Source organism: Lissotriton helveticus, chromosome 1_1, assembly GCF_964261635.1.
Source record: "Lissotriton helveticus chromosome 1_1, aLisHel1.1, whole genome shotgun sequence".
Classification (NCBI taxonomy): domain Eukaryota; kingdom Metazoa; phylum Chordata; class Amphibia; order Caudata; family Salamandridae; genus Lissotriton; species Lissotriton helveticus.
This window is the reverse complement of record NC_136057.1, coordinates 1,683,641,109-1,683,659,600: the sequence shown is the minus strand read 5'-3', so window position 1 is coordinate 1,683,659,600 and position 18,492 is coordinate 1,683,641,109. Positions and strand designations below refer to the sequence as shown.

General features: G+C 45.8%; 1 protein-coding gene across 1 annotated transcript in view; it reads right to left on the bottom strand.

Annotated features, from left to right (window-relative positions):
- The window catches only part of LRP1 (LDL receptor related protein 1), a 1,472,234-nt gene that overhangs the window by 968,639 nt on the left and 485,103 nt on the right, over window positions 1–18,492 (bottom strand). Inside the window, 3 exon segments of the mRNA XM_078688974.1 lie at window positions 5,541–5,715; window positions 10,753–10,980; window positions 12,702–12,833. Coding sequence (XP_078545100.1) covers window positions 5,541–5,715; window positions 10,753–10,980; window positions 12,702–12,833 — 535 coding nt within the window.

Genomic DNA, 18,492 nt, shown 5'->3' with positions numbered 1-18,492 from the left:
AAACATTTATTGCACACAGGATGCTTATCCGTATGCGGGAACTTTGAGTTGCACTGCGGGCAATATTTGAATGGACTCTGTTCCATCGACCGTCGGTCCATGTGGCGTCGAGAAGGCCTAGCGGCCCGATTCGACGACCGGAGTGCAAGTAAATTGTGAAGAAAGTTTTTCGGTACCGATCGAAAACAATACCAACGAATCCGAAGGCCTTTTGGCCTTTTTGAAAAGTTTATTTCGATTCCGAACTTGGAGTGCTGGAAAGTGCATCCGAACCCAATGGCGGAAAAAAACAATCTGAGGATGGAGAGGATGCCCATGCGCACTGTAGTCCAAGGGAGGAGCCACCTATCTCGTGATACTTCGAAGACTCTTCCAGGACAACAATGTGCAACCATCCGGACCCAACACTAGGTGGCGATCTATGCACAGATATGAATTCAGCAGCCCACATGCCTCAAACATATATTTCCTGCGAAGTGTCAAGCCTCAGGGAATCAGCAGGTATACCGCTTTCTGTAATCATCTGTCGAACTTAGTTCAAGAAGGGAATATGATGTAGAAGCTGTTTTTAGTATGTTCCCTGTTCTCCACATCTTTGTCATCCCCTAATCCTTGGATACTTATGACGTCAAATGAACCAAATCGGTTTCATTATCCTACCACGTACTCTACCTATGCTCTTATTCCTCTCTAGATTCTGATCTCCTTGGAATGTGATTTTTACCCTTGCGTGAACCTCACAAGTCCTCTCAAACACTCCTGGAACTCCCACATAAGAAACTGGTGCATTTTACATTAAATCTCACACTGGCATCAATGTGGGCTTAATGTGCTGAGAAGTTTGGTACCAAACTTGTTAGTCTTCAGTGTAGCCATTATGGTGCTGTGGAGTTAGTAATGACAATCTCCCAGCACCATATACTCTTAATGGCATCACTGTACTTAGTGTCCAGGGTACTATAGAGGCACAGGGCTCATGCACCTGTGACCACACCACTGGCATAGGGCACCCAGCTAGAGGGGTGACTGATGTATGCCAGGGCAGTGGGTTCGCAGACATGGCACACAGGGATGTGTGCCATGTCGACTCTTTGTTTAGTTCTGTACCTATGCACTCACCCTGCAAAGGCAGTGTGTGGGTACCAAGGTACAGGGCCCCTAAGGGTGGCACAATAAGTGCTGCAGCCCTTATGGGTCTTCTCTGGTCACCATGCCCTGGGTACCTAGGGTCCCATTTACTAGGGGCTGATAGGTGGCCAGAGATGCCAATTGGGTTTTGTTTCAACAGAGTTTTTAGGGAAGGAACACAGGCCCTGGGTACCTGATTGGCAGGGGCCCAGGGCACACTCAGTCAAGCACATCAGCAGTTCATAAAAAAGAGGGGGCATACCAAGGCAAGAAAGATGGCACTTTTTCACAGGTAAGGACTCTGCGGCTCGAAGTCTTTATCAGATCATCATCTGCACAGAAAGCAATGTAGTCTTCATTCCCCCCTCCCAGCAATGCCCCCCCCCAACTGGGCATCACAGCCGACCCAGGTTGAGAGTGGTTCTTTCACCAAAGCAAAGAGAAGGGGAGACAGTTGGCACCCGTCTGGTACTGTGAGGATCAGAAATGGTGGCAACAAAACTCTGTTTAACTCTTTATGACTGGCTTATAGTAGTCTGACATATGACAGAAATGATGACCCAAATACCCTCCATACCAGCACTCAAAACAAGAAAGACCATTTGAGAGGTTTGAATGCTTTCTTGCAATAGATCAGCAGGAGAATACTGAGATCTCCGAGGATATTAATCGGCTAAATATCAGGAATCTACAAATTCTTCACTCTATGGGGCCAAAAGCGGTTCTCCACACATTATAGAACTGCTCCACTACAATCCCAAGTGAGCACGGTTATATGACTATCTTTTCTTTCAGCTGAATTATTTGTTGTCTCCTGATATGTACCAGAGATACACTGTTGCAGAAGGTATTTACCGACATCCTTGAGTTATTATTGGAAGGTAGAAGGAGACAATCAGTCTAACTACTTGAAGCTATTTAGAGGCTTCTGATTATGGATGATTCACTCCGTTGCATAGACAGATCGTCATTGTCCTGATGAGACCTGCGTAATTGCTGCGGGCTTAAATGTTGACACCATCTCTCTGGTTGACTTTAGATTGATTCCTTTAGAATACCTGGGGCACAGTTGTTGACATAATTATTTTTCTTGGTGGAATGAATGTTTTGAGCCGTTGGCACACTCAGTACTTGTATATATTCATATATATAATATCGCACATTTGAGCACCAGACCATCTACACTATACAACCCATAAGCCCACTGTACAGCGTTTGTGATGAAAACATAAATATATATAGCAAACATAATAAATATGTAAGCCTTCTTTTCACACACATATATAATATATATATATATATATATATATATATATATATATATATATATTCACTTAAAAAAACATAGGTTTAACACCAGTTATAGTTAGCTGAAAGTTTTACTCGCATAAAACCATTGAAATTCCCACGTTATAGTTAGTTGGACTCACTATAACTTGCGCGTGCAATGCACTGCTGATGACGTCACATATTACATCACTCATGACATGGTCAGTGACATCACTCATGACATCACTGTATTCCTAGCTGGTGACAACCACAATTGCCCCAAAAAACCCTAATTTTTTCAGTTTTTTGTTTTTTCCTCCAGTTGAGCCATTTTCAATTCCCTTTTTTGTTTCTCCCCATAAAAAATGCAAAAACAATATAAAACTGTACAGAAAAGCCAAAAAAAGTACAAAATGTTCAAAAAAACATTAAAAAAATATAAAACAACAAAAAGAAGAAAAAAAACAGTTCTTTTTAGAACTACCTCCAATTTATAAAAAATGCTACATTTTTAAAAAACTCTCATTCTTTTTTCTCTATGGTACGCTCCCCGGTACACTTCCCGGTGCGCGTACCGGGCGCTCCCCCCGCGGAAATCGAAAAAAAAAAATGTTTTGCCCCGCGGAGCCTTTTATGGTCCCCACATCAAACCTAGGGGGTCAGGGGGGGTCTACCCTGCCCCCTTTTGGTCATTTCCCCCTTTGTTTTTTGCCACCTCTTGTGTCTCGATCCTACCGACACACAAGATGGCGGCCGCTGCGGACTGTTTCGAATGTTTACAGACACCCGAGAGCCAATCAGCTTTCCGTGCGCAAGTCGCATGGCGCGCACGGAGCGCTCCCCGGGGCGCGTACCGGGACGCGGCTATAGATATATATATATTTTTTAACCCAAATTACTCAAAATCCTCTGGAGCACATATCTTGAGACATAGCAAAGGCACATCGGGCTACCAGTCCCTACAATTTTGCCAAGTTTGGTGAAAATCCATTCAGCCATTCGAGCTAAAAGTGAGTCCAACCGCCCTACGGAAATTAACATGGGGAAAACACGTTTTGGGACCCCCCTTTTATCTCGGCCCCCGATTGACGAATCCCCCCAAACTTTCAGGGAAGGAGCGGAGAGCCGCGAGGCAAATTTGAGGAAAATTTCAGGCAGATTCCGCAACCGGCGCCAAAGTTATTCCCAATAGAATGTTGCAATTTCCCTATGGAAAACAATCCTAACTATAACTACCTACTGGCGACCGCCAGTAGGTAATTATATATTTATATATATATATTTATTATATATTTATATATATATATATATATATATATATATATATATATATATATATATATATATATATATTTTCATTCCCACGTTATAGTTAGTTGGACTCACTATAACTTGCACGTCTGTAATGCACTGCTGATGACGTCACATATTACATCACTCATGACAGTGTTTTTTTAAAAAAAAATTGATTGGTTAACTGGCTTATTAAGTGTATCTTAGTGAATACATATATTAGTGAGTAATGTTTAAATATTTAAATATATGCATGAGTTATGTAATATGTGACGTCATCAGCAGTGCATTGCAGACGTGCAAGTTATAGTGAGTCCAACTAACTATAACGTGGGAATTTCAATGGTTTTATGCGAGTAAAATTTCCAGCTAACTATAACTGGTGTGAAACCTATGGTTTTTTTCAGTGAATTTCAAAGGTTTTTTAAATGCTAATTCCTAACTATAACTGGTGTGTAACCTATGGTTTTTTCAGAGAATATATATATGTATATAAAATTTCTATGGCAAAATGAAACCCCTCATTTTGTTCCTTTTCAAATTAAATGTATTAAGTGTTACCACTTTATTCCAATCAAGATGACTTCAGGTGTGCCATACTTTTGTCATAAGTAAGACTGTTAGCGTTCTAGTTGTTCTTTAGAACACTCTGGGACATTCTGTCATTGGGCTATAGTTGGGCTACATCTGGCTGATATTTGGGCTACATTTGGGCTCTTTTGTCCCTGGTGGCCATCTTGGGAGACTGCATATCAGAATTTTTTTAATGAAATATAAGAGGATTTGAGAAGTCACTCAAAATGTGCCCTAATTTTTCTTTCTTCAGCACTAATCATAATTTCTATGGCAAAATGAACCCCCTCATTTTGTTCCTTTGCAAATTAAATGTTTTAAGTGTTAAAACTTTATTCCAATCAAGATGACTTTAGGTGTGCCATACTTTTGTCATAAGTAAGACTGTTAGCGCTCTAGTTGTTCTTTAGAACACTCTGGGACATTCTGTCATTGGGCTATAGTTGGGTTACATCTGGCTGATATTTGGGCTACATTTGGTTTTTTTTGTCTCTGGTGGCCACCTTTGGGCTACATTGGGCTACAATGGGCTCTAACATATATATATAGCCCAATGTAGCCCAATATATATTTTTTCAAAGTTAATTTTCGTAAAAACCACTGGAGCTTATATCTTGAGACAAAGCAAAGGCACATCGGGGTACCAGTCCCTACAATTTTGCCAAGTTTGGTGGAAATCCATTCAGCCGTTCGGGCTAAAAGTGAGTCCAACCGCCCTATGGAAATTAACATGGGGAAAACACGTTTTGGGACCCCCCTTTTAACTCGGCCCCCGATTGACGAATCCCCCCCCAAACTTTCAGGGAAGGAGCGGAGAGCCGCGAAGCAAATTTGAGGGAAATTTCAGGCAGATTCCTCAACCGGCACCAAAGTTATTCCCAATAGAATGTTGCGATTTCCCTATGGGAAACAAGCCTACCTATAACTACCTACTGGCGACCGCCAGTAGGATATATATATATATATATATATATATATATATATATATATATATATATATATATATATATAAAGGCTTAAATATTTATTACATTTGTTTATGTCTATGTCTCTGTTCTTTTGCACAAGGCTGGGCCCCTCCATATAATCTTTAATTCCATCCTCTTGTCTACTGCGATTTCCAGACAGTTCAGTTCGAATCCCACTTGCATTACACAAACCACCACTATGGTAAGATTCTTACCCTCTGTGACAAAGTAGCAAGAACATAGCATGCTTAAGCTACTCTGGAAACATAACACTGCCACATGTTTGATATTTCGAATGTTACCACTCACCCCTTCAGTGGATTCACCACCAGACAATGGGGCTTATCCAGACCCTGGATCACTGCATTTTTGAAGGAGCCATCCAGTTGGGCTACGTTGATCTGTTTCTTGTTGGCATCGTAACTCGTCCAGAAAAGGTTTCGAGACACCCAGTCCACTGCCAGGCCATGAGCATTGGGTAAGTCTGAATAACAAAGAAAAACAACAGCTAAAGTAAAATATCCCAAAAACATCCCAACCCTGAGCAATTATTATATTAGTCATCTAAATATGAAATCATTGATGTGAGTGAGGTCATAGCCAAAATCATTGAAGGAAGCGGGAAGAACTGGGCGAAATGAGCAGAGGTATTGGCCTTCAGCATTGCACCGAAGGCATAAACCATAGGATTTATGGGGACCATAGCCCTGCAATAGACATCAAACATTGCATTAAAAAATAAGGAAGGTTCTGTTCCAGGGGCTGTAAATGTGGGATACTGCGGATTGAGCTAGGGCGTGGGTAACCGTGATGGGAAGGTGATAGCACATCTGGGATTGCCTCCAGGTCCAAGGAAGCCCTAGGCATCTGGTCCTCTTGGGGAAGGTCAATAAACTTTGGTGGCACCAACGAAAAGTCCTGGGAAAAGGGGCGGGGGAAAAGGGGGGAGTGGAGTATCTTGGCAACTACATAGAGCGGTGCAGCTCAAAGCCATGGAGTCGCTAATTCTTGTGTTTTCTCAAGATTACTTTGATGGTGACTCTAGAGACCTTGCCTTAACTTCCTCCTGGCTCGATGGCCATCCTCATCTTGGCATACCACTCCTTTATTGCCTAGGGGAGCATTCTTCTGCAAAATTTGCAAGACTTGGTGTCGTGATCCAACCCCGGGCAACAGAGGCAAATGGTGTGTGGGTCCTGTGATGGACATTTGTCCCTACAGGGTTTGAAGCCTGAAAATTTGGGCGGTGACATTCCCTATACTATGCATGTTTGTGAACTGCTGATGGGCTGTCCGACATGCAAGGGAAATATCAGAAACCATCCTCAGTGAAGCTACTGACATTGCCTTCCTTACGGAAACCTGGCTCAATGACCACTCAAAGCTATTCTTGACTTAGATTAGGAAAGATAAACCCGACAGAAAAGGGGGTGGACTAGCTGTAATCGATCAAAATAAATTTCAATTCACCCTTTTAAAGAACACAGACCACTTAACCTTTGAATACCTTGGTGCCGAACTCACTGTGCAGGGCTCTTCCCCGATTCGACTACATAACATCTACCACCCTCCGGGTGAACCTATTCTCTTCGCTGAGTAATTATCCGACCTCACACAATCCTCACCTTCTGAATTGAATAATATCTTCTTAGGAGATTTTAACATCCACTGGAATAATGATGAGGATCCCAAAGTCATGCGCCTCATAAACCTTGAGATAAACAACCTATGTCAAAAACCAACCCACACCAAAGGGGTCACTCTCGACGCCATCATTTCCAACAATGACCTGGCCTCCCGTTCCAGCATCATCCACATCGAATGGTCTAATCATCACCTCATTTTATTTAAGATTGCAACCAGTGTCCTACTTCCCCCTACAAAAATCATCAAACTCATGAAATGGACCAGAAATCTTAAACAAATCCCCCCCATGTCAACTTGAGTCCAAACTCCAAGCATAACTTCTTCTCACCCCTCTCCTAAAATGCCAATGAGCTCACTGAATTAAACTAAAAAAAAAAATGTAAAAAAAGATTAATTCCATCCAAATCTTGGTTCAATTCAGATCTCAATAACTAAAGACGTTTACTTAGACGGACTGAAAGAACATTGAGACAACACCCCTCTCTCTCTTTCGCCCTCCTCAGATCGTTGAGATCAACTTACAAGAAACACATTTTAAAGGAAAAGGCAACCTTCTTTCGGGCACAACTCGATTGGGCAAAAAATAGGCCCAGATAACTGTTTAACATTGTTCGAAAACAAACATCTACTGCCCCCCCCCAGAGCTGACTGCCTCAACAGAGAGATGTGAGGAAATTGCTAACTTCTTCTCGGATAAAATCTCCAAAATAGATCAATCTTTCCATCTAACTCTGGTCCGGCCCAGCCCTCAATTTGCCGTGGACGTTGCCATAGACTTACCTCCCTTGTTGACTCCGCCCCTACCTCCTAATCCACCCACTCACCAACCCATTACACCTTCTTCTGAAGTCAACATTTCCAACTTACAGCTGAAAAACAATGCCTTCTGGCATAAATTCCACCCTGTGACTGAGCACAAAGTCTTTAACATCATTGCCAAACTAAAGCAGACCTCACACACCAAAGACCTTCTCCCTTCAAACCTTGTCCAAGATCGAAACCACATCATTGCCCCTTACTGGACTACTATCATTAACACCTCCCTTGCCACAGGATGTGTTTCACGCTCCCCCTAACTCAGAAAAATCGCCGACCCTAACAATCTCCGCCCTATCTCTAACCTCCCACTTCTTTCTAAAGCCCTTGAAAAATGTGCTCTGCTCCAATTGGATAAACACATTAGCAATTTCAACCTACTTGATTCCTTACAATCCAGCTTCAGAAAAGGCTGCAACACAGAAAACACCATGCTAAACATAGTGGATCACATCCATTGTTCCCTTGACAATGGTGTTACCTGCGTACTTATTCTCCTCGACTTCTCTGCTGCCTTTGATACAGTTAACCATTCCTCCTTACTTACTCGCTTATTTCTCGCTTTGGCCTTAATGGTCCGGTCCTTAAATGGTTAACCTCTTATCTGCCCGATGGAGCTGCTTGGTTTAGCTATAGGGGAGATGGGCCGTGGATTCCCTCCTTTAGGCAGACTTCTTTTCGTCTCTCCTTATTGTCTCTTCCCTAGCTCCTATCCTCTCTCCCCTGAATCTCTCCCCTTGCCTGCTACTCTGCCTACCCCCTGTCCTTTGTGCCCTTTGACTAAGCACTCCTTCTCCCCTTGTTGGGGAAAGATCCAATATTTATACTCTGGAGTCTCAGCGAACCCGCTGAGTGAGTCCACTGTGCAAAGGGAGCCACTCACACTTGAGGTATGATATGGCACCCCTTGCCAAAGCACTCCCTCTCCCCTTTTTGGGGAAGGATCCAGTATGTAGGCCTTGGAGTCTCAGAGACCCCTCAGAGAGTCCACTGCGTAAAGGGAGCCTCTCGCAATAGAGATAGGGAAGGGATACCACTTACCCTGGGATCACCGCTTACTGGACTTTGGACATTGCCTTGACTCGTCTACCGGTTTGTGTCCCCGTCACCCTTCCCCTCCTCTCCCCATGCTGTGTCTCTCAACCTCCCCTTCTCTTTCCCGCCTTCATTATCGGTCTACTTCCCCTGCTCCAAACCCCCCTCGCCTGAATCTCTCACCTTGCCTGCTTATCCCCTCCCTCTCTCTTTAACCTCTTTATAGAACCCCTTAACCTCATTCTGAAACAAGCTGGAATCAACTATCACCTCTATGCTGATGACACTCAACTTTACTATAAGATTAGATCCCACTCTGATGTACTTCATCTAAACAATACCGAGTGAGATCCAATCCTGGTTCTTCTCAAACTAAACCCTAATAAAACTGAAATCATTCTATTCTCTCAAAAAAACAACCGGCTCCCCATCCATGGCTGGATCTCGGACCTTAATGTCCTCAATTGTTTGCTCTCCTTATCTAACTCAGTGAAATGACTTGGTTTCACTATTGACAAAAACCTAACTCTTAACTACCAAATAAAAAACTTGGCTAAAGGAGCTCTCTTCACTATCCGACACCTCAAATAAATCAAACCCTTCATTCCATCTGACAACTTCAAATGGGCTGTCCAAACACTAGTCTTCTCGAAAATTGACTATGGTAATGCTATCCTGACCGGAACCCCCAAAATACCTAGCCCCCCCTTAGATCTGTGCTCAACCTAGCAGCCAGGCTCATCACTGACTGTAAACGTTTTGACCACATCTCCCCAGCCTTTCAAGCTATTAATTGCCTACCCGTTGAAGGACGATCCTCCTACAAGACAGGATGCATTACGCACAAAGCTCTTAAACCAACAAAGCTCGTTGTACCTTACAAATAAAAAAGCGGGCTGCTCCCGACCGATAAGAAGCACTAATGCACTCCTCCTTGTCCGCCCCTGCTAAAAAAGATAACAACCCAATCTCGCTCCTTCTTCGGGAACGTCCCGAATGTCTGGAATGCTTGCCCTAGGGACCTGCGCTGTAACCCCTCCTACCTCAGCTTTCAAAAAGACCTACAACATCACCTCAACAAATATTGGGGTCCATAACCTCTCCTTTGACCATACTTGCTGCCACCCCCTACTTCCCCTCCCCCATCTGCTTCCCTACCCCAGCTCTTGATAGAATCTCTCTCCAATGATACTATCTTCTTTCCCTTAATTTGTTCTCACCCATCTACATTATTCTAACTATTCTTTACCCTTTTCCCTCTTTTACTTTATTTCTGAGCTGTACCTGCATTCTTATTTCTGTGTAAAATAGCTCTCTCAATTACCTCTATTCATGTAAATAGCTTTTTGCCCATTTGTTAATTAATATGTTTTTTAGTCTTGTCTGTGTGTTTTATGCTATTGAAGTACTGTTTTTTTTTCCTGAACTGTTTTTGCTCATGTAAAGAGCTCTGATACCTCGGGTCTAACCAGCGCTATATAAAACCTTTCAAATAAATATACTGCACTGCAATATTAACTTGAGATTTGAACATGAAAACGTTTTTGGAGAAAAATCCTTGTGAAGAGCATTAGGCTTTTAATTCGCATCAATCACACTGAAAAAAGGGAACTGACATCAGGGTGCTGGTGGGAGCGCTTTATGAATCACAGTTCTGTCGTTTCGGCACCTAAGTGGAGCCAATGGTCCCTACTGGAGTGGAACGCTATTGAAAAGTTTCTGGATTCAGTCTGATGCCTGGGACATTCAAATAGTAAGGAATCGGCAGGTACAAATATCCATCAGTAAAAAAAAAAATAAAAAAAAAAAAAAAGAATGATCACAATAAAAGAATCTATGTTTGGGTCTACACACAACCAGCATAATGTGGCAGGCCACAGTTGATCGAGCCACAAGAAGCAAGAAAGTATATGGATCCATGAAAAGTTCTATTCTTCATGAGAGCTACAATGAATAACACAAAAGAAAGCCGGTTACAGGGAGTCAGGAGAGGCTAAACTGAGAAAAGAAGAGTGATCCATACCTGCCGACACCACACTTTCCACCATGGTGCCATTGATGAACGCTCTCTTGATGGCTTGTGTGCGGACATCCGACCAGTAGATCCGTTGCTCCTGCGCATCAAAGTCCACCACTGTGACATTGTCGATGTCTGGGACAGTGAAGGAGATGATGTAGTTGTAATAGGGATTGTGGATGTCCACCCCGCGTATCTCCATCTGCCTGGCGTACAGCAGGAAGTTCTTAAAATCTAGAGGACAATATTAAAAGTGAATAGCATGATACTAAATATCTTTTAGTATTTTTATCTTGCTGTAAAAGCTCCTAATGAGCAATGTCAATCAAAATATATTAGATTAGGTACCAATGTAACTGGACAAAATGTAACTACAAAACAGTAGTGTTTACCAGCCACTGGCAGTTCAATACTGGGTGGAGAATAGGCACTTGCAACGAGCTTAAGCCTAAAAGTCATTCATACAGGATTACAACAAATGGAGGGCTGAGGGGCTTCAACAGCAGATCCAGACAGTTGTCCTGGGCTCAAACCTATAAGGTATACATACAGAGTCATAATAATGGTAAATGAACATAAAGGTCCAAATTTTAATTAGCACTTAATACTGGTGTTAGGACATGCCCAACTACCTGTAACATTGGCAGGTAAATTAATAGGGAGAAAGAAAAGGATTTAGCTGTTTATTATTGGAGGATGAATGTGTTAAGTGGTAACAGCTTTTTTTCCAACGTCCAACACTTCAACCCTATTAATCAAGCAATCATCATGTAATGAATGCATCTATGCACCCTAGACCATGACTTTGCTGATTGGAAATGCTTCAAACATTTGTTTACCTGACATTCTCTACTCTGTATCATAAACCCCAAATGCCCACCCACCTCATAAATGGTTTTTAAACAGAAGCGCTTATGTTTATTGAAGCAGTAACTGTCTAATGGATTACAAGTCCATTCGACAGCTAAAGTGAAACTAGTTAACCATTCAGATTGTCTAATGAGCGACGTTTGTCAAAAACCTTAACTGATAATTATTAATAATACCAAGCTCCTTTCTGACGGTAAGGCTGTCAGCTTATCTTCAAGACTGGATGAGAGAGAGGGTGCAAGAGAGAGAAAGAGACAAAGAGATGAATAGAGAGAAAGAGTGAGATACAGTGATAGAGGGAAAGACAGCGAGAAGGAGAGCGACTGTGTGTTTGTATAAAGCCTATAGGAAGGTCCCGTTTTGCCTCAGCTTTTACTTAAAAAACAAATAATCTAAAAACAGTGGTCAGTCAAATGTAATGCTGATTAGACATCAGACTCGCCCCCTCCCTGAACACCTTCAGGAAGGCCCTCAAGACATAGTTCTTCGGTTAACGGACCTGCGAACGCAACCCCACCCCCCAAGCGCCTTGAGACCCTTGAGACCTTAGTAGCTCGCTTAACAACCCCTGATTGATTGATTCTTGACTGATTTTGCTGAGTGAGCATATCTTTTAAAACCAAATATAGATCAGCTAAAGTTACCTTTTCTACATATCATAACATAAAGTTTATTTAACAGATGTTTATTGTTACCCAATTCAATGGTACTCCTTTTATGGACCTGAGAAGGATGAAAGGCTGAGTGGACACGCAGGGATTTGAACCTGTGACCATGAGGTCAAACACAGTACCCTACAGTGGACATATAGTCCATTAAACCACCAGACCTGGCTAAGCTACACTTTTCTTCCTATAAAAATATCTTGTTAAAATAAAAATAAAAGTTTAGTAAATCCTGCACAAATGTGAAGACATTCAATTATTATGGATATTCGAGCGTTTACAAAGCTATCACTCTGGAATCTTCACTGGGGACGCTTCAGCCCTTACTGTGACTTTCTGAAATCCAAATCACCACATAACTCAGGCCTTATCAACATCAATGCAATGACCAGGGAGGCGAAAGGATGGTGTGGTACGCACCCAGGCAAGTTTTCTTATCCGGCGCCAGCTTCATAAGATGCGGGCAGGCGCATGAGTACTTCTGGTTGTAGTTGATGAGGCAAAGGTGGCTGCAGGGTCCTCGACCGTCATTTCCTTCACATGGGTTCGGAGCTATTTATACCAAAACACAATGAAGACAATTAATAAGGTGGGTGCATAGAAGACAGAGAAAGCCAATGCGCAGAGGATTCCAGGAACTGTGCAAGTTGTTCTAATTGTGTCTGACTGCTGTACAAACTAGGCATTTCTAAACATACTTAATGCTGAAGTCTGGTGAAGCACCCAAAATGAGAAATGATTCTACTTAAACAGACCGATGAAAGGCAAAGACAAACTAAGAAAAGCAGAAAGAGAAAAAACACACAGACAAGACTAATTTGCGCTTGAACCAGACAGACACCCGCCCTTGATACATACTGTTGGAAAACGAGGCAGCATCTGTGAGGCCTGCACAAATAACATGACACATTTGTCCTTCACTGGGAACCAAACACCCTAGGGCAGCGCCTGACTCTCAGAGGGTAGCGTTGCAGAGCAGTCTGAGGCTTACTCAAGGGAGGTGGTGTGGGCTAGTAATCGCCATTTGCAGGTGCGCAAAAATAACACTCAATTGATTGTCCAGTCTGTACTTTGCTTTTTAAAAGTAAGAGTATATTTATTAAACACACACACCAATTTACAAATATACATAAGCTGATGGAATTACTTTACTCCTTGATGCAATTATCAAAACCCCCTCAGCTGAAGAACAAAAGCCCGGAAGGTGTTTAATGCAGGTTGAGCCCTGGAGGGGTTAGTCTTTTCAAATCCCCAGGACACCTAGGGTGACTTGCCTCTTCATGCTGGGGGGGGAGACTGCGCTTCTCCAGCACCTCCCCCAGGACCTTTTCATCATTGAGGGTGACCCTCCCCCTCTGGGGGGCCATCACGCACCAGAAAAGCAGGCTTCCAAACGCCTGGCAAGGCATTATGGGGCGATTTTGCTCCTTTTCCTGAATATTTGATGAGCGGCTCTCCCGCTGTGCTGGGGAGGGCCGCGCTAACCCGCTGGCGGCTTCGCCGCATCTTCTGGCCTCTTTGGGGGGCCGGTCCCACTCTGACACCCAGGTAAGGGTACGCGGCGCTGGGAGCCCACCCCCGGCCGCTCCGCGCTTTGGTCGGGGGCCCGGCACCACCTGGGCCCCTGCCTCCTCCTTCCCTTCTCTGGGGCCCTGGTCCCACCCGGGACCCCCGCAGGCTCTCCACATTGGAGGGCAGTCCAGGGAGCCCACCCCTGGCTGCCCCTGCCGGCTCCCCGCTCGGCCCGCACCCTGGCGTGCGACCGCGGGAGCCGGCCATTCAGTCCTCGTCTGCCCACTCCGGCGGGCAGACACAGAGACCAGCGCTGCCCCCGCTGGCTTTGGGGGAGTGCAACTCCTCCCCCCCCCCCGTTCTTCTTCCTGCCTTCGGGGCCCGGGGATGGGCTCTTGGGCCCCTCGACCTCTTCGGGCGCTCTCCCCCATCCTGGACACTATGGGGCCCGGAGATGGGGTCCCGGGCCCCTCCTCCCATCTTCTTGGCGGGGGCGAGACGGCGCCTCCCGCCCCTGCCTCCACACACAGGGCCCGGAGTTGGGCTCCCGGGCCCCTCCTCCATTTCTTCCCGGGGAGCGCGACGGCGCAGGATTCAGCGGGGGCCATTGTGGGCTCCTGGCACTCCGCGGGGGCATCTCACGGGGTGCGCGACGGCACACCCCGGCTTTAATTCTTTGGGGGGCAGCCCCCGGGACCTGACCCACCGGGGGCATCTCTGGGACCGGCGGCGGAGCCCCACGCGCTTCGTCATCAGTCTTCTAAGGGGTCAAAGGTCGCCTACCTTCCAGGGGCCATATCTCAGGCCTTGGGGGTCCGATCTGCTCCATTTTCACGTCTTCTCGCTCCTGGTTGCGTACCCCAGCCACTGGGAGCACCCTCCTTCCTCCTCCGCGTCTCCAAGAGGGTGCATTCTGCTGGGAGCGATCTTCACCTGTTCCCTGCGCCTCTCTTCTCCCTGCGCAGAGGCCTCTTCTTCTGCGCCCCGGTCCTGGGCACTTCTTCTGGCGCTGTTAGGGCCCTGGGGGGCAGTCATAGGGTCTCTCCATCCAACTGCCCATTGCACCAGGCTCCAGCACCTTTCGCCTCAGCAGACCACACCCCAGAGAGAGCTTCTCTTCCTGTGCAAGTACTTTAACCCCTTCACTGCGGCGGCTATTCTGCCACAGTGCTAAGGGGGTGGGGCGGCCGCATGCTGGTGACGGAACCGCTCCGTCATCAGCTGGGGTTGGGCTGTGCTCATGACGGAGCGGTTCCGTCATGGCCCCGCCCGCTCAATAGAACGCCCAGCGCAGGTTCCGCGCCGTGCAGGCGCGGTGGCAGGGCCATGACGGAACCGCTCCGTCATCAGCACAGCGCCACCGCAGCTGATGACGGAGCGGTTCCGTCATCAGCATAAAAGATGAGTAGGGGCCTGGCAGGAAGTCTCTGTGTGTCCTATCAAACAGCGACATCACTTGTTCAAAATGGCGCCGTCCAGCGTCTCTGGCCACATGGCCTCTGAAACCCAAATTCTTTTCCCCCCCTCACTGCCTTCCCTCCTTGGTGCCTGGCACCCAGCAACATCAGTTGATGGATTGGCTGGGAGCTCCACCTAGCTTTTCTCCTTGGAGGAAAGAGCTTTACTCTGGGAAGAAAGGTCATTAATCTAACCCGCCAGGGCCAGACCCCAGCCAGGGACTCATAGAAATATGACATTTCTGGACGACCCAAAAGCAGTACAAATATGACTTTGGACTCTGCAGAATACTCATTTTCAATCCGCTACACTGGACATTAGTGCGTGTCTGGAATCTGTAGGCTTTGTGGAAGTCATTTTAGCCATGGGCCCCACATCCCCTATAGTGAATAATGAAGTGAAAACAGTAACACACACTATCTTTCCCTGGCATGTTCCTTCCCAGGGTATAAAGCCTATTCCATGTCACCACCCAATTCTGCATAAGTCCTGCCACACCATTCACTCTGTAGCTTCTCCTGGACTGCGCACGCTAGGGATCTCCCGTGCGCAGCCCCTACACGTGTGCACACACATGTACACCTGTGTCTGTATGTAAGCAGCACGGTGTCCCATACTCCAGCTGCTGCGCAGCGGCCTAGTCAAGCCAGGGGTACACCAGCCAAATCTCCATGCAGTCTCCTTCATCATGAGTTCTGTTAGAAGGTGGTTCTGACACTATGGGCCGCCCGGATTTTTCGCTTTTTGAGCACCTAATTGTTGAGCTTTTACTGTGGGGGAGCCTCATAATCTGGGACTCACCCACAGTGAACTCATAATGAAGCAGACTGCATGGAGATTTTACTGGTGTCCCCCTGGCTTGACCAGGCCGCTGCACAGCAGCTGGAGTATGGGACACCGTGCTGGTTACATGCAGACACAGGTGTACATGCGTGTGCACACGTGTAGGGGCTGCGCAGGGGAGATTCCTAGCGTGCGCAGTCCAGGAGCAGCTACAGAGGGAATGGCGTGACCAGCTTATGCAGAATTGGGTGGGGACATGGAATAGGGTTTATACACTGGAAAGGAACATGCCAGGGAAAGTCAGTGTGTCTTACTGTGTTTTCACTTCATTATTTCCCTATGGGGATGTGGGACCCATGGCTAAAATGACTTCCACAAAGCCTACAGATTCCAGACACGCACAAATGTCCAGTGTAGCAGATGTGAAAATGAGTATTCTACAAAGTCCAAAGTCATATTTGTACTGCTTTTGGGTCGTCCAGAAATGTCATATTTCTCTGAGTCCCTGGCTGGGGTCTGGCCCTGGCAGGTTAGATTAATGACCTTTCGTCCCAGAGCAAGATCTTCCCTCCAAGGAGAAAAGATAGGTGGCTTTAAAGCCAATCCATCAACTGCTGTCGCTGGGTGCCAGGCACCAGTTTGCACCCAGGAGAGAAGGCAGTGAAGGGGGGAAGGAGTTGGGTTTCAGAGGCCATGTGGCCAGAGACACTGGAGGACTCCATTTTGAACAAACCCAGAGGCTGGACAAGAAGGAGGGGGCAGGGGCAGGGAAGTGATGTGTCGCTGTTTGATAGGACCCACAGAGACTTTCTGCCAGCCCCCTACTCAACTTTTAACAAGCATTTACAATGCAACGGTTTCGCCTTTGCAAAAGTTAGAGCTATTGGCATTGTAAATGACAACATTTTTATTTTTGTGTTGGTTTTGAAAACAGATAAATAAATGGCATTGTCATTTACAATGCCAATAGCTTAATCTCTCTGCCTAGGATGACCGGATGACTCCATGTCACGAGGACATAGCTTGCCTGATAACAATGATATCTACAGACAATGTCCAGAAGGGGTACCTCAGTGACTGCTCTGATGCCTCCCTGAAGCTCCTCTTCCCGCTCTTCCAACCTTGCTCCCTCTGCCAGTCTGATCACACAACTAGATTCTGTTATGCCAAGAAGAAGCTTATGCCGAGAGCCCTGGCGTGTCCCAGATCCGAGTGTGAGGATCTCGCCAGTCTGAATTCTGCACTTTTGTGATGCATTTTGGGGCTTGTAGAAATTAAGTTCACTTGTTCACTCAATTGTAAGTGAAGGACGGCATGTAAAAGTAAACGCTGCAAATAAACTGGATGGCAAAGAAAGAATGAGAAAGGAATATAGGAAGGGTTAAAGGATTGAAGTATGAAAGAGCGGAGCAGCGAAAGGAAAGTGTTAGGGAGGGAGTGGGGTGAAAAAAGTACAGACGGACAGGACGGGGTTGCGGATGCTGAGATGGGGCTCGGGAGCATAGGGTGTGGCGTAACAGGACAGTGGGGATGGCAGGGTTTCCGGGGCGGGGGGAGGCGAAGGCTCGGAGCTGCCGTCTTTGGAGGGGGTGCGGTTGGGTTGGGGTCTCTGCGTTGTTTACCGTCCTGCGGATCCTGGGCAGTGTGATTGGTCTCCTTGGGGGGCTCATGTGGAAGGGTGGACACCATGTTTAGGCAGCCTGGGGAAGAGGCAGCGAGGAGTTTCATTGCTGAGTTAGGGGGAGCGCTGGGCCGCATTTCTGCTGTTTTGGCCGCGGGAGGTTCGTGGTCAGGATGGAGGAGACGGATTGGGGGTCGGGACGGAGGCAGCAACGTGATGGCTAAAAGAGTGAACATAACGGGAGCGATTGAGAAGACTACCTCTTCCACCGGCCTTAATAATGTTTAATTGTCTCACAGTTTCAAAATGTAAATATCTGAATATCAATTATTTGTAACAGAATCATTACTGTTACTCAATCACCCTCAACAGTTATCAACAGTTAACGCTCAGTGAAGAATCAAAATACTGGCTGGATGGCAAACTATGGGAATTGCAGAAATTTTGTTTACAAGTTTAAGCCTCGCACCTAATCACGTGGGACACGCCATGCTAGGCAATCCCCCCTTTAGGGAATCTCCCCCCACCCATACATTTGAAGGGTTACAATAAGAAAAAAAACATTCCGGAGCATTTCACGTCCTCTGTAATTACCATCATTTCGGGGTTGTATTAAAACACTTCCGGACAACCTACATTCACATACAGTATACACCAAACTTTTGTAGCGTTATTTACCGTGATGACAGATTTGATGTGGACCATGTTGCAATATGATCCGGCCCTCGAGTTCCAAATCAAACAAGCTGTAAACTGGTACTCAACACCGGTGAAGTGGAGCTCTGGCTACCGGATGAACTAGAATAATATTTAACTCAATGGTTCTAGTACCAATGT